The sequence below is a fragment of the Pyxicephalus adspersus genome, chromosome 2 (genome assembly GCF_032062135.1).
Source record: "Pyxicephalus adspersus chromosome 2, UCB_Pads_2.0, whole genome shotgun sequence".
Classification (NCBI taxonomy): Eukaryota; Metazoa; Chordata; class Amphibia; order Anura; family Pyxicephalidae; genus Pyxicephalus; species Pyxicephalus adspersus.
Genome location: NC_092859.1, coordinates 23706265 through 23722453, shown reverse-complemented (window position 1 = coordinate 23722453; position 16189 = coordinate 23706265). Strand labels below are relative to the sequence as shown.

At 39.8% G+C, this 16189-nt stretch overlaps 1 protein-coding gene across 2 annotated transcripts; it reads left to right on the top strand.

Moving 5' to 3' along the window:
* Window positions 1-75: 75 nt before the first annotated feature.
* On the top strand, window positions 76-14239 carry MANSC1 (MANSC domain containing 1). Of its 2 annotated transcripts, XM_072399971.1 has the most exons (5): window positions 87-168; window positions 8415-8490; window positions 9487-9784; window positions 10240-10380; window positions 11627-14239. In XM_072399971.1, the coding sequence occupies exons 3-5, from the start codon at window positions 9562-9564 to the stop codon at window positions 12766-12768; spliced, it is 1506 nt and encodes a 501-aa protein (XP_072256072.1). In that variant the 5' UTR covers window positions 87-168; window positions 8415-8490; window positions 9487-9561; the 3' UTR covers window positions 12769-14239. The 2 variants fall into 2 exon arrangements, with proteins under 2 accessions (XP_072256073.1, XP_072256072.1); XM_072399972.1 differs by lacking the exon at window positions 8415-8490 and having other exon boundaries at window positions 76-168.
* Window positions 14240-16189: the final 1950 nt, after the last annotated feature.

Below are 16189 nucleotides of genomic sequence, written 5' to 3'. Positions count from 1 at the left end.
GCGTGGTCTTGCAAATGGTCTCCACCCAGGAGGCGTGTCTGGGAGGGTGTTAGGTGTTAAGGCGTGGCCAGGGGCTGTGCAGGAGGTGGGAAGCATGTGGGTGGTGTCGGGACCTGCAGTTTCGGAGTCAGGGGACGCTTAGACATCGTTGGGAGCTGCGGGAGGAAGGTAAAATGGGCAATCCCTGATATTTTCCGTAGGAGTGTGGTATGAATGGGCTGTGTGCTGAGCTGGGCATCCATTACACATGTATAGCAATGTTCCTATCAGCAGGAGGATGCAGCTGATATTGCATGGCAGTCAATGAGCACTAGGTCAGATTTTATGAGGATGTCCTGTGTTTTATATATAGACAGAGATTTGTCCAGGGAGAAGGCCTTTGTAGTGAACCATTTGCTCCTTCTATCCAATTTGTGTCATTCAGTGCATACAGATTGGCATTATTTTTTTGCATTGATCATTTAAAGTATTACTTGAATGATTCTGCTATAACTGAATCCTATTGCCCCCCCATGTAGATCATATCTGCAGATGCCTAACCCAGGAAAATATTGTGGAATGCTGCAAATGGAGAATTGTGATACACTGTAATAGAGTGTTTCTGTTGGTTGATACACCATTGCAGTGTTTTATTGGGGCAGGGATGGTTAAATAAACATCACAGGGTGTGCAGGCCCCATGGTATGCACACATAAGGCTGTGTATAGGATTGGCCAGTGCAGATCTTCCATATGTTACAGTATACACAGTAGGACATGATGAGATAGTGCAGGTGGTAAGGGCACTGCCTGCCTTTATCCAGCTCTCATGCCAGCATTGTCTGACCTCTGTGTGATATTGGATGTTTGCATCAGCATTATAATTCACATTCTAAGCTCTGATCCGCAGGGTGTGCCCAGTATTGTAATATATCACACATACCAGGCATGCCTTATGGGGAGTCAGGGTGCCCCCAGTTGGAAGGAAGGCCCATGACTGCTAGGCATTCCTGGCACACTCAGACTGCTAGTTACTTGCTGCTGCAGAAGATTATCTTAGTTTACTCCAGCTGGTATGCCTGGCAGAACCTGGCACCATACATGGCTGGCACTCTTGTTCTGAAGGTTATGCCAGGCAAAGTGTAGGTATGTGATTTTGACTTTGTATCAAGTTTGCACAGCAGAGCTCAGACTGGTAGGGAGAGTAGCAGAAAACGAGCCAACCAGCTATGCTGTAATGAACCTGTACTAACAAAGGGTGTGCTGATAGGGTGACGGGGAGATAAGCTTTTTGGCCTTCTTTCACTGCCCAGCCCCAGGCTGGAGGAAGGAAAAGACCAATTAGTGTTGCTGAACTCCAGTTGGTGAGGGTTTGCATTTTATCCTGTAGATGGAACAGGAATGGGAAGAAATCTCTCCAAAATGAGCGGTACAGGTGCCCCCATTAGATTTCCGTTCATGTTCTGGTGACAACTTTAAGATTTTGGATTTCCCATTATGTTTCTCTTGGTCACCGGGGAGCTTTAGAATCTGCCGGTTGGGTGAAGGGATCTAACCCTTCATGTCTCCCTTTATAAATATTTCTGCAGCACCCATGGGAGAAGCACAAGGTGGATAACATGTAGCAGCATTCCTGCAGAGGTTGCCAGGGGTTCCTTGAGCAGTTTGAGTCTCTCAGGTCAGATTAAGTGACCCCCGTGATCTTTTTGTCAGTAAGGATGACCCAAGGGAAGCCGAAGGTATTGCAGAAAGGTATAGGTGATTCTTTCCACTGGCCAGCAATGTAAGAGGCAATATTCCTACTGACCATCACACTAATGTACTGTGAGCTGTGGATATAAGAATTATAAATGGGGTTCCCTGATAACCTGATGGTTATTTCCAGAGCTTTCCCCATGTTAAAAAGTTTGAGAAACACTAAGAGTCTGCTGAGATGGGGGCACCAACAGTGGTCCCAGGGCTTGTTGATATCCCCACAGAATAGTAAAAAATACCTGCGTACATAAAATGCTCATATAATCTTATAGGAAGACTGTTAGGAAAAAAACGTGCACCCCGCAATTACTAGTTCTTTCTGGAAATAAAAGCAATTCCTGCCCTCAACTAGAACCAGAATCAACAGCCCAGGAGAAGTATTACAAGTTGGCACAGTAAAGTGTTCCATTAGCCAAATTTTTTTGAACTTCACAGTTGTCACCATAACAGGAAACGTGAGAAGGTCTTCTAGTTAGCCGTTCTGTTGCAGTGAGGGTTTCCTCTCGCTTCCTGTTTTGTCTTCAGAAAATAAAATAATTGCTTCAAACTATTTCCTACTTTGTCCAAAATAAAAACAGTTTTTCCTGGAGATACTCTTTGTGAAGTACTATTCCTAGAATAATACTTGGTGATAATGTATAGTTTGGTCTTTCTGTAATCCCCAAACATTAGGGTCACATAACCGGTGGCCAGGTCATACTATTTCTTTGTCATCATGCAGAACTGAGAGCGTCTTCTGACAAATCTTTTGTTTCTGGTGACAGGAGAAATATTGACCTTTCTTCTCCAAATATTTGTAAATCCTAAAACTAAATCTCCTTGGTGACATGCTTGTGACTTGTTATGAAGATAGAATCTTTCTTAGTTTGTTCACAAAGGAGATTCTGGCCTTTCCACATGGGGTGAAGTGTATCAAAATCCAAAACCTAAAAATCATATATTACAGCTTATCGGCGTTACCTCTTTTCCACTCTTGCCAGTAAAACACCTCTCTCCTAGCATGACAACGCTCATGCTATTATATTAATGGAGCGTTGTCACATGGCCGCAGAACATGCCTCCCTCTCCTCTTCTATATAACAAAGTGGGGTGCTCTGTAGTTTACGGAAATTTGCTTCCATTTCACCTTAGAATCAAATTCAAGCTCCTGTGTCCCTCCACAGTCCTACTCCTCTAGCCGCTCTTTTCACTCCTCCAATGACCTACTAATGACTTCCTCACTCATAACCTCATCACACGCACAGCTCCAAGACTTTTCTAGAGCTGCCCCAACTCCTTGGAATGGTCTTCCTCGTCCTATTCAGCTTGTTCTGACTTTCTGCTCTTTTAAAAGAGCACTCAAAACCCATTTTTTCAAACTTGCCCACCCATCTTCTTCTGTCTCCTAAAACACTCACTACTTACACACCAATCCATATCCCTCTCCTATTGTGTGAATATTCCCCCACCTCCTGGATTGTAAGCTCTTCGGGGCAGGGTCATCTTCTCCTGTGTCACTGTCTGTATTCTTCTGTGTAGATGGCATCAGCATGACAAAAGCTTGCCATTTTTTTTAGATCACTTAGAACTCATTGGCAAGTGCATTTGACTTGCTTCAAGCAGGTTTTGCATTCCTATAAATTTGTATGGAAGTATTAGACCCTTCTAAAGGAAACAAGAACAAAAAGACATGGTCTGTCTTCATTACAGCTTTCTACATTTAGTTTTGGCATTGGCAATGGTTGATGATGACCCCTAAAGGTGTAAGAGCCCGCTGGGTGACCATACGCCATCTACCTAGATGGGGCAAAAAAAATTCCATTGTCTTGGAATAAGTGATCCACTCTTCATTTCAGATATTTCCTTCACTGTGGTGTTACCTTTGACCATTGTGTCGGTTGCTAAAACTTTATACTTGACAATCAAGTCTTTCCGGATTGACGTATCTGGGGTAGTGTGAGCCCTGCTGAGCCACCAAACGGCGCCACCCACCCCTCAAGTAGGGCCGAGCACCTTGCTTTACCATAGTCCCAATCTTTTTACAGTAAGATTCTGCTCACAGGCTCTTATTAGTCAGATATTGAGGATTTCCATTTGTAGTATGTATGTGGGACTACAGGATCATTTGTGAGGTCAGCGTTCAGCCCACCCCCAAAGTTTATCAATAAAGTGACTTCCCCAAACTGTTGAGACAAGATTTGAAGTATGTATTGTCTGAAACGTCTTTGTATTCTGTGGCATTAACAGCAGCCATTACTGGAAACACCAGAACACAATTTGAATGGATGTACTTTGGCCATATGATGGCTGTCCTAGGGTGACAACACTCTCTCTCTCTCTCTCTCTCTCTCTCTCTCTCTCTCTCTCTCTCTCTCTCTCTCTTTATATATATATATATATATATATATATATATATATATATATATATATAATGTATGATACAGGCTGTTTAAGCAGAGAAAGGTTCTCTGAACATGTAAGACTAGATATAGTTAGGTTCTGCCCCCTATGGAGAATATTGATCCAATTAGTCAATGCTCTCAAGATTTGCTGCAGAGGGTGCATATATACTAAAGTATGGCGGCTCAGAGGTTAGCACTCATGGTTATGGCCTTTGCAGAGCTGGGTCCCAGGTTCGAATCTCGGCCAGGACACTATCTGCATGGAGTTTGCATGTTCTCTCTGTGTCTGCGTGGGTTTCCTCCGGGTACTCCGGTTTCCTCCCACATCCAAAAACATGCAGTTTGGTTAATTGGCTTCCCCCTAAAGTTGACCTTAGACTACATTGACAATTGACTATGGTAGGGACATTGGATTGTGAGCCCTTTTGAGGGGACAGTTAGTGTCACGACTATGGACTTTGTACATCTCTGCGTAATATGATGGCGCTATATAAATACTGTTTTGGAGAGAGATATGGTGCTGATATAGGCAGAGAACCTGTACATCCCAAGCTGGGAACCTTCATATCCATGAGGCCGAGTATTGTTTGTGTATGTGTGGTGCTGAGAAATCCCCAGGTGCTGTTGTTGATCAATAAAAAGTGGGCAAGTGCCCATCATACTTTCTGAATGGACTGGGTTCTTGGAAAGCTTGTTATGTAGATATAAACCTTACAATATATATATATATATATATATATAGTAATATTTGAGTTTGTTTTTATTGCTCACATATATAATATAGGTCGTCTTTCATTCTTTTGCAGAGGAAACCTATTTACTTTAGATAAGGTCTAGGAATGTTTCTAAGAAACAAATTTGTTGGGATTTTTCTAATAGAACCTCAGCTAAAATCTGCTCCCTTTCAGCCTGTTATCTCTGTGGGTCGGCCTTCCCTTCCTTCCACTCTGGGGGTCTCAGCCATTGTTATATCCTGACAGGTCTGCAGCTTCCTGTCGGTGAAGAGTCGAGACATAGGAATCCTGTGCTACACGCTGACCTCTCCTTCTGAACAATCTTGTTCTCCGCTTCTCAGCTGATTTAATGGCTTCAATAACTTTTGCCTCACTGAGCTGGAAAGTTGAATTGGCATTCATGGTTCAGGTCAAGGACTTGAGTCCGAGATAGCTAGGAAACCAGTATATATAAAAGGTTCGCAATTACAGCCTATGTGTCTCTCTATGCTGGTGTATTTTATAGGAATATAAGACTAAAAAGTGACAAAATAATGCAACTCATTAAACAATTTAACTAATAACAGCCAGAACAGAAAGTTCAGGAATTTATAAGCTTACAAATGTTTTGGCAGGATCAACTTTTTATCTATTTTTATGCAATTATTGAACAAAAACTACAAAGTAATTTCAATTATATGTTTTTTAGATCTGCGAGCAAGCAAGCATGGCTCTTTCATTGAATGATAGATTAAAAGAATTATAAAACAAAACGCATTAGGCCTGAGCTGGGAACAAGAAAAAGCTCCAATGATACAACACAGGCTTTTATCCTTGATAATAAATATACAGCTACAGTGTTCTTACCAGAATTTTTTGGTTGTTGAAAAGTGCTAGGTGGTAGAGCACTGAGATAGATAGATGGATAACATTTTAATGTAACTTTCAATCTTTTTAAAACTACAGCTTTCATTAAAATTAAATGCAATTGAGGTTATTGTTTTGGCATTCCTGGTGACAATACTTTGTTCATGTCTCCCAGTTGTGATAATGTGTTGTCATATTACACTAACATGGTCTATCATAAGGAAACCCACCTTGGAAATGCCATTTAGCTGTCCTTAGAGTGCATGGAGACAGGAGGGGGAAATACAGTAATTATATTTAAAAGATAGGAGCTGTTTATGTTGCACAGTGTTGTAAAAAAGGCATTTCGGTAATATTTAAATTTACTTTAAATTTCCTTTTATTTGATTTTAAATCTCACACAACCCAATCTGTCAGGTTTATTTGTTGTTGGCGACCTTTTGTAGAAACACAATCCCTGGTCACCCTTATTCTTTCTCTGTGACCATCCATTCACTTGCAGAACAAGTATGTTTCCACCTCAAAGGGTGCAGGGAATCCTCTGGGATTCACACCCTTTACAGATGATTAATCCTTTCTGACATGTCTGAGTTCTGGGCGGGTGTTTGATGTCTGAAAAAGGAAAATCCACAGAAGATTTGAATGCCAATAACCCTCTTTTTCACTTTTCTTTGGTTTTAAAATTGTATAGGGAAATGTATTAGGAACAGGTCACCCACCTTCTTAAACTTTTGTGTCTTTTTTGTATAATTTTGTAAGTACTATCCTAGAACATGGACATTTTATGTATTTGGTTTCCTTCTGTGTATTACAATCAGTAATTGGAAACTAGCAAACTCTAATATGGTGAAACTTATTTACAGGAAATACAACTAGACCGCTGAAACCTGTGTCCGCATGTGTGAGTGAATGTGCATGACTTTGATCCAAGAATGTATCTAGCTTCCTAAACTCAATGAATTTGCAATAATACACCACCTTCTTCATCAGTGGTATCTTCAATAATCTCATCATATATGGTGCAGGTCATCTTGCAGTAGGGATGCCTGGGAAAAATCTGTAACGGGGACACAGCAAAAAAAAAAATAAAACTGTGTACCTATTGGAGAGCTTTTTTTTTTAGTTTTATTACTACTTGTCCAGTAAAATGCGAGGAATAGATCTCTAATAGTATGTCAACATTAAACTATCCAATTGTTATCTCTTGATTTAAAGTGACCGGCTACCTTCGGTTTAGCTACTTCCTACTTATCAGGGATGGGATAATTTAAATTAAGGTGTCCCTAAATATAAAATTTAAATTATATAGAATTGATGTTTTTGTTCTGTGGTTTCGTAAAGCAGTTGAACAAATATAATATGGATAAACACATTTATTAAAGTTTTCCAAGTCTGGGGATGATAAACTTTCAGCAGTGAAGTTAGGTGATCCAGCAAACCTACAATGGATCAGGTCCAGGATTCAGAATATTTGCTAGCAAATGACTTTAAAGAAATCAGTTCCAGGTTTGCTGGATCACCCAGCTTCACTAATGGAAAGTGTATCCTTCTCAGCCTTGGGGAGCTTTATTATATCGGGCCCAATGTTGTGGACTGATCTTTGTATGGGTTAAAGGCAATGTTGGTCAGTTTTATGCAAAATTCAACAAATTGATCAAGGTAACCTACCATCTAAAGTTTATCACTTAGGGTTCTATTTATAAAATAGGGAATCATATTCCCTCCTTTTAATCTTTCAGGTCTATGTGTTTCAATAGCAGTAATTGAGTCTCACCAGAGGAATGTCAGATTCCCTGTTTTATAAATGAAGTCCTTAGCAATATTAACATAAATTCACAGTAACTGCAGTTTTTCGGTAATCCTAGGAATGTAATATACCACCCGTGAATTCAACCCACCATCAGAATTCAGATCAATTTAATTGTGAGGCCAACATTGGGGAAAAAAAATTGACTGCTTTAACACTCTATATTAAGAGATAGACTTGAAATAGAAACTAAAATGACTTTTTTTTTTTTTTTGAAAATGATTGGTCTTTACAAGTACCAATAGGACAATTTCAATCCCATTACTTTGTTGTCAGCTGAAATGGCATTTTTTTTTATTTCCTAGGGTGGGAAAGTGGTGAAAAAAAAAAAAATCGGTCTTGTCTTTGAGAAGTAAGATTGTTTCCAATTGCTCTCAATATAGAAAACGACACTGTGTATGCTGTGAGCTTTGGGTCCCATAAGGGCAATCCGGCAAATCGGAATCACAAGTCTGAAAATTGGGCATTCAATGGATCACAGCCCACCAATAATCAAAGTACACCAGGTTTTGTTGGTACATAGCAACACAAAATGGCACAAATTCCAAATAATTTTGGCAGCACCAGACTCTGGGGTGAACAGGAAGGGTAACGGGCCCATTCACATGAACATGTCATTGCTGGTGACCTCAAGTATCATTGACATGGATCATCCAGAAACAAAAGCTTTTCTTATAAGTGTATGGGAAGGGAGAGGATTTGGCTGGCACTGGTCCTCCTGTTGGTTTACAGGAACATGCTGTGTTACTGAAGCATATTGTGCCCGAGCAATGGACAGAATCATTGCTGCTCCTGTGTAGATGCAACTAGCAAACTGAATTTAGAACAATCTTTCTGTTGCAGCAATCAACCTCAGAGATGATCTTGTAACAGGAAATGTTGTAACTGTTTTCCTGTTTTTTTTGGTTTTCAGGCATAGGTGTTCCTGAGTAGAAAGGATTTGTCTGTATTATGAGCCCTGGCAGCAGAAGAGGTGAATGGTCATTAAGGTAAAGACTATGCTGCCACGCCTAAAACCTGGCCAGTGCCAGCTGCTCAGTCACCTTGCCACCCTCTGCCTGGCACAGCTCTTTATTTTTTTTTCTATCTAGAGGAACTGTGCCCAGGCCTTGCTGACTATCTGCAGATTACCATTATTAGCAAATATTTGCCTTCTCTCTCAATCACTGATTTTAGGAAAAAGTCAGAGTAGATTGTAATTAAATTGTTAAATATTTTGTAGTTCGTATATGAACAACTCCATAGCAAAAGGGTTAATAAATGGTCCAAGTCAGTGCTGCACAGGGGCCCATTGTTGGCTGCCTCTGTCATTGTGGATTAGGTAGGAAAGATCTGGTAATGCTGGACATCCTCTAGCCAGGATATGGCTCTTTCTCACTTGCTGCATGTTCTAATGCATCATGTGAGAAGCTCACAGTGTGCTGTGAAATCAGAATAAGCAATTTAAGTACAGGAGAGAAGTCTGAACAACTGTGGAAAAACTGAAGGTGAAGGTCCACTTTATAGCCCACCATGAGTACAGATTACAAGTTGTCTGCTAACTGCTGGTAGCATTCAATTGCTTAAAAATAAATTTTATATATATATATATAATTAACACTCATTTAGGTTAACATGAAATCCAAAGACTTTTACATGTTAGCTAGTGGTTCTTGTGGAAAAAATTCTATCCATAGACTTCACCATAAAAGAAACATTGTATTTCATAAAATAGTTTTATTGCATAATTCTTACATTTTCACAAAGCTCATTCAGCAGTGATGCTGCTCCCTGCACTACCTGATATACAAATGACCAGCAGATGGAGCGACTACTTCTGGGAATATGAAATATAAAAATATGACCCAGCCAAAATGTAAAACGTATGTCAAATCTTTCATTAGGGTTAACTACAATAATGGCTAAATAGTGGTGTTAATACAAGCTTATTGATAAGTGTTGTTTTATGTTTTACATTTACTTTTTCCCTTCTTTTGTTACTTTAGATTTGTGATTTCCTGATGTCTAGAACTCTGATGTTTCCTTGTCCAATTCTCCCCTGACCTCATGATCCGGCCACCATGTTTGTCTTCACACCCCGTTCCGTCTGCATGTTGCTGCTGTTTGCTTTATCAGCGAATGCTACTGCCTCCAGTTCCTCAGAATGTGTCCCTCAAGAAATACCCAACATGGTGATAGACATTACAAACTCTGTGGCTAAAGGTGCCCGTTTTACTGATCCAGTAAATACTGCAAGTGCAGAGGAGTGCGTGTCTGTCTGCTGCTCAAAGCTAAATGGCACAGGTGAGTAGTTCTAGGATGTGGTGTAATAGTTGGGGATGGGTTTGGGCTGTACTCCTTAACAGTTCCCTACATCTTAGGCCTAAAAAGTACTCAAAACCCGAACACATTATATATATATTTAAAAGCAGAGAACCTGTAGAATAAAAATATGGCAGGTCCAAATTTTACATTTTGCAAGATTTCCACAACTTGTAAAGCTTGTAAATGTCTTGCAGGGCCATCTTCTGGAAGGGTAATATGTGGGCAAGCTTGATGCTTGGGAACTTGTTTCTTTGGAACACTGACTTGGAAACTCTGTCTGTACTGCCTGCAATCTTGTTCCAGATCAGCCACTCAAAAGTATTGGAGCCAGGCATCCAGCATTCCTAGGAGAAAGTCACAGAAGGAGGCACAGAATTTACAGTACAGATTCCTTCTAATCCAGAAATGTCATCATATTTTATTGTTCTTTCCAGGTGATCGAACCTGCAACCTAGCTATGTATGACACCAGAAGAAGCATCATGGTACAAAACTGTTACCTGTTCCTCTGCCCGAAGCCACAATCCTGTCCCATGATCCCCTCCCCCGGGGTCCTGAGTTACTCCTTCTGGACAGGTTGGTAGAAGAAAACCATTGCCATACAATACCATTTCCCTTTTTTTTTGAAAAATAAAGCTCTGTGATATAAATTTTGTTTTTCTTTTTTTTTTTTTTTTTTTTTTAAACCTTTTCCATTGATGCGGTCTATGAAGACTTACTTTAAGTAGGCTAACTAGGAAACGGTGACATCTGTTTTTTAGGGTTGTTGAGCACCTATTTCCTATCCCTACTGGTGGATTTCTACCCTTGTTAGAGCGTTTTCCTGAGATTTCAGGACTTGTGGCTGATCCTACATTGCTGGATTTCTCTTCTAGGAATTAATTTAATTTTAGATCAGTGAGCTATAGTCAGTATATTGATACCTGATGGGTAACGAGTAGGAACAGAAGTTCATGAGATCGAGAGGTTCTTTAGATCTTTTGCTGCTCAGGACGTGATGTTCTACATCTCTTCGCCAGACCCTTTCTAGTACAGGTTATTCTTCAACCAGCCATTGTTAATTTCTGGGGAATCTCCACCTGAGGTTGTTTCTTATACTGTTTTATCGCTAAATAATGCTGGGAAACATTTTGCAAACATGCAAAGGTGAACTGTCATGGTACAGTAAATTTTAGTTGAGGGTGTGGGATCATTCAATATCTTTCCCAAAATTGAACATTTAGATGTAAGTTCTTTCTCCCTATTTGTTGTGTTGGATGACTTGTGAGTAATCCACTTTGTTCTGAACTGTCTCCAGTACCTGTGCTGTGCCAATCCAAAGTGAGCCTTGACGGTCATGGGACTTCAACAAATCTTTGGATTTGTTAGGTCTATAATACATCCTAAAGTCTGCTAGAGAATGGGTAGTTAAATGTTTCCTACATGGCCTGTCATGGAGTGTGTTTTATCTCCTTTTCTAATAAAACTGAAGCCAAATGCAATCTATGCTATCTGTTTGGGCTCTGTCCCTTTTACATGTTATGTTAGCAGTCTCGTGCATAATTAGACTTGTACTGGAGTTTACCCAAATCCTCTTATACCTCATGTCTTTGTAGTGTAGGTTGCGGTTTCTTTGGTAACTTCTGTTGACGCATTGTTCCATAAGTTATGGGTTATGCTTGACATTCTTTTTTTAAAGACCTGATCTTAGTGATAGTCACTTCCACCTATACATGCAGTGTTACCTGAAGAAAGACCTTGTCCAATATTTTGGGTTTTAAGCTGTAGCTGTCTGCAACGTTTCTTGGTTTGTGTGTCAGATCTGTTTTATTTTTTGTTTCAGAGAAAGAAAATAATCCTGAGTCAAAAGATGATTTGCTAAAGAGCTCTAAGACCAAGGATATTACCAAGGTGCAAAACTCCTCAAGTAAGAAGAAGTCAATCCCTATAGTCCAAGCAACCGTCTCTGCAAAGCCAGAATTTGAGGAAGTTTTGATTAAACATGACTCGCTTAGGAAGAGTTCCTCCTCTGACAGCAAGGCGAGTGAGGTGAAACACCTCCCTAAGGAGGAAAAGGCAGACACACCTGGCCAAATCACCTCCAAGTTGCTTCATCTAGCCAATCAAATAGACAAACATTTGGAGAAAATTGAAGACATCTCTAAAGAGACAAAAGACTCTAAGTCAGTTGAACTTTCTGTCTCACCTGCAAAGGAAAACCCTTTGGTAGAACTAACAACAAAACACACAGATTTAAAGAAACTTTCTTTTGACACAAAATCTAGTAAAGTTATAAAGAAAAAACCTGAAACCCTTGAGGTACATTACCAGACACCAGAGCTCAGCACATCACACCAAACAAGCACAACTACCCATCATCCTATTATGACCACAAAGCCCACTGCTATCTCTTTCACCACCCCATCAAAGGAAAATAAAATTCCCAAGAAGGCACCAAGCTCCAATACAAAGGCCCCCATAATTATTTCGAGTCATAACAGTCTCAGTTCTTCCAGGACAGCTGCCACTATGAAGAACGTGGAGGCTGGACACCTCATTATCACCACTCAGCTTCCAACCAAAAGTGCTATCCATCAAACAAAATCAGCCCTTCCCGTAACCCAACACAATCCTTCACACACTTCACCCTTGAAGTCTGTAAAATCCACTCTTGAAGATGGTAACCACCCCCTTACTAGTAAAGGTGTGCAAGAAGCTGACCGATCTATTCCAGAACTTACTTCCCCAGAACGACAGGATCATTTTTCTACTGAGGACATAAAGGATGCTCCTCGAAATCTCGATGCTCTTAATATTATTCCTGGTGATGGTGACAAAAGTGGTTTAGTGGCAGCTCTAGTTTTTGGGGTGATGTTTCTTGTGCTGATCATCGGTCTGGTCAGTCACAAAGTAGCTGAAGCACGACGCCGCCACCAGTACACCAAACTTGACTATCTGATCAATGGAATGTATGTGGACACTTGAGGCCTGGGTAGGGCTGTAACAGTTTTACACTGCATTAATAATGGAGAAGGTGTGCCGGTCCAATTTATGATGACCAGAAATTTCAATAGGAAAACAGGGAATCCTTCAGGACTTAACACTGACTGCATGGTGCAGATTTCATCGACGTTTAAAACTGAGAGCAATAAAGTACCCATTTATGGGACCCCTTATGCTGGCTGTAGCTTTTCTCAAAAAGTCTGCTGTTACCCAAACTCCTATAAAAACTGAAAGTGGGCAAAGTAGCACATATAGTACTGTGACAAGCATTAATCAGTGCTGAACCCAGAATTTTTTTAAGCAGGTGGGAAGAAATTTTAGGCGGATGGCAGCGCCTGTATAGTGACCCAACTTATCAGTAACTACCCAAAAATAGCCGGGTGGTTACTGAAAACTGCCAGCTGGTATGCCCAGACAAAACGGGCTGGGGAGAACACTGTTAATATAGGAGTTGGGGGATTTAGCACAGATATCAGCCAGCCTGGCAGGTTCACATTTAAAAATATTATTTAAATCTTAAACTCACCATATGCATCTGATTGTAAAATCTTTGTACACTCTCCCTAGATTTACACAAACTGTACTATATAAGGACCTAGCTAATCCATCAATTTGCACGCAGTCAGCTCTCTTTATTGACATAGGTGTTATTAAAGGAGATTGTACAGACAGATTGTAATACTTGCAGTGAATTTAAGACCGAAAATGTAAATTTTTACAGTCTACCAGTCCTTAGATGTGGTTGCTTAATGTTCAGCAATAAAGAAAACACTTGTTGATCTTGACAAAATTTCAGTGTCTTTGTGAGTTTAGCTGAAAGCACAAAGGGTGCTTACTTCTATGAATTCCTAATCCCTATTCTGGACTGGACTGAATGTGTTATTCACTAGTGAAAATAAAGTAAAAATAAACTTTTGAAAATCAACAAAACTAATGCAGCTATCACTAAGGACTGGTAAGTTGCAATACATAAAATGATTTTTTTTTTTTATTGTGCTACACTTTTTAATTGTACTTGTAACGGTACTTGATGTAAGCGTTCCATAGTTCTTACAGATGGCTGACTTCCGGGTGCTGTACAATGGGCATATAATGTAGCCTTTAAAGGGATCACCTCACTCTGATCATAAAAAAGCCATAACAGTAGCTGCTTAACTGTGTCAAAATATACTTTTAGGAGAAACCATGTCAGCCTTGCACACCATGGATAACACATGACTAAAGACTAGTGCTGGAAATTCAATGTGTGACTTCATTTCACAAACTTTAAATGTTTAACACTGAAATACAAATTGGACACAGTCTGATACACTGTGCTTGTGAATGTCTCATCACGGGAAACCTTGTTGAACTCTGAACACTGAGCTGCTGGAAATTTAAATATATTCAGTAATTTTATTTGTTCCCTGCCTCAACCTGGAGAATTATTTTAATAAAGAAGATTTTATCCCAATCGATATTGTTTTCTACTGCTGCGTCTTAGTAAAAATCTTAAATAATTTTAACTGTTAAGGGAATCCAGAATAGCTAACAAAAGTAGCTAAAAGGTACTTTGGCTATAATATAGTTGATATTATGTCTTTTAAGCATGTGTTGAATGCAATCTTATATATGCCAGTTACCTTGATGTTTTGAGTAACAAAGGTATGTAAAACAGAGGATTCCGTAAATGCAGAGCATTGGGGCTTTTGAGACAATAAAGTAGTATCCTTAGAACTAATGGCTTCTTCACTCATAACCTCATCACACGCACAGCTCCAAGACTTTTCTGGAGCTGCCCCATCCTATTCGGCTTGCTCCTACTTTCTCCGTGTATCAAAGAGCACTCAAAACCCATCATTTCAAATTTGTCTACCCTTCTTCTTCGGTCTCTTAAAACCATCACTACTTCCCACCAATCCATATCCCCCTTCTATTGTGTGTTACTTCCCCCACCTCCTAGATTGTAAGCTCTTTTGGACAGGGTCCCCTCCTCCTCCTGTATCTGTCAGTCATTTGCAACCCTCATTTAATGTACAGCGCTGGGTAATATGTTGGTGCATTATAAATTCTAAATAATAACCTAAAAAGAGCATAAAAGTTCAGTTAGCAGAGTTCCTCCTATTTTTAAGCAGGGTTCCAGAAAAGTTATATGATTTAAATTATCATATAGCCATTCTCTTATAATAAGACTTCCAATTTATTATTCCGGAAGAAGCTGACTAGTTCTGCAAAATGCATTGAATGGTTTGGATGCCAAACCTTTCTACATTGTGAGGTCTATGAATACCTATATGCTGATTTGAATCATATTACCTTTCAGGGACCTTGCTCAAAATTAGGTGGACTCCACTAACTCATACAGCTTATGACGTTATCTTCATGATGTGCTGTATGTACTTGTATCTTCTCGGTATTAAAATACTGTTGTGGCTTTAGGATTACTACTTTGATTTCTCAAAAGTCCCTATGATCTGTATGCACTGCATTCTTCCCTGTATCTAACGGGATGTGGCATCATTCTATATATAACATTACTTTTGGTCCCCCACTTAAAACAGGATTATCAGCACTAGGTTCCAAAATGTGCTGGCAGGTAAAACCACAAATGTATAAATATTTAGGCTGTTGGTTTACCAGCTTGCCTGCAAATGGACCATTACCAACAGCAAAAAGCATGAGATCATAAATGCTTACACTACAATACACAAAAACTAGATAACTTATTTAAAAGGTTTTTATCATTTAAAAAGCTGTCATTATGTCCCATTTAGTGACTTTGCCTAAGCTGAGAAGATGTCATCAGTCTGCTACAGGCAGAAGAAAGCATTTACTCAGTCTGATCACCATGGGAAATTTCTAATACATGTAGGTCCTGGGTTCCATATGAGATAGAACAAACCTTCAGTCGCTATTTGTATGTAAGTCGGAGCAGGTACAAATATTTTATTAAATGCAATTAGGACAGATGTTTCTCAACGTAATATTAGACAACATGGTGTCAGTTACTGTATAAAATCCTCACTGTAGGTTAATCACAAACAAACCTAATAAAAAAAAAACCTTATGGAGCCTAGACATTCATTAACTTCTGGAGCAAACTGTGCTTTGATTTGCAAAAAGAAAAAAATGCAGAGTTTGTCTCGGTCAATAAAGACTTACAAGAGGCTGCAGAACAGCAAAAGATTTCTTCTGCAAGTCATGCAAAACGTTTCCTCTTCCCCATCAAGCCTCCATCCAGAGCACAAATCAGCAGGGAAGCCCCGTTCGAATCTAGGAGTTGTCCGTATGTCGGATGTCCTGAACCCGGGACTACCTGTAATTACCTGTTTGTGAACCAACAAGAACTTACTTGTCAGAATCCACATGTAAGCTGCACTCCATATTCAGCTATACAAAAACTTGTTCAGCTATACAAAAACAG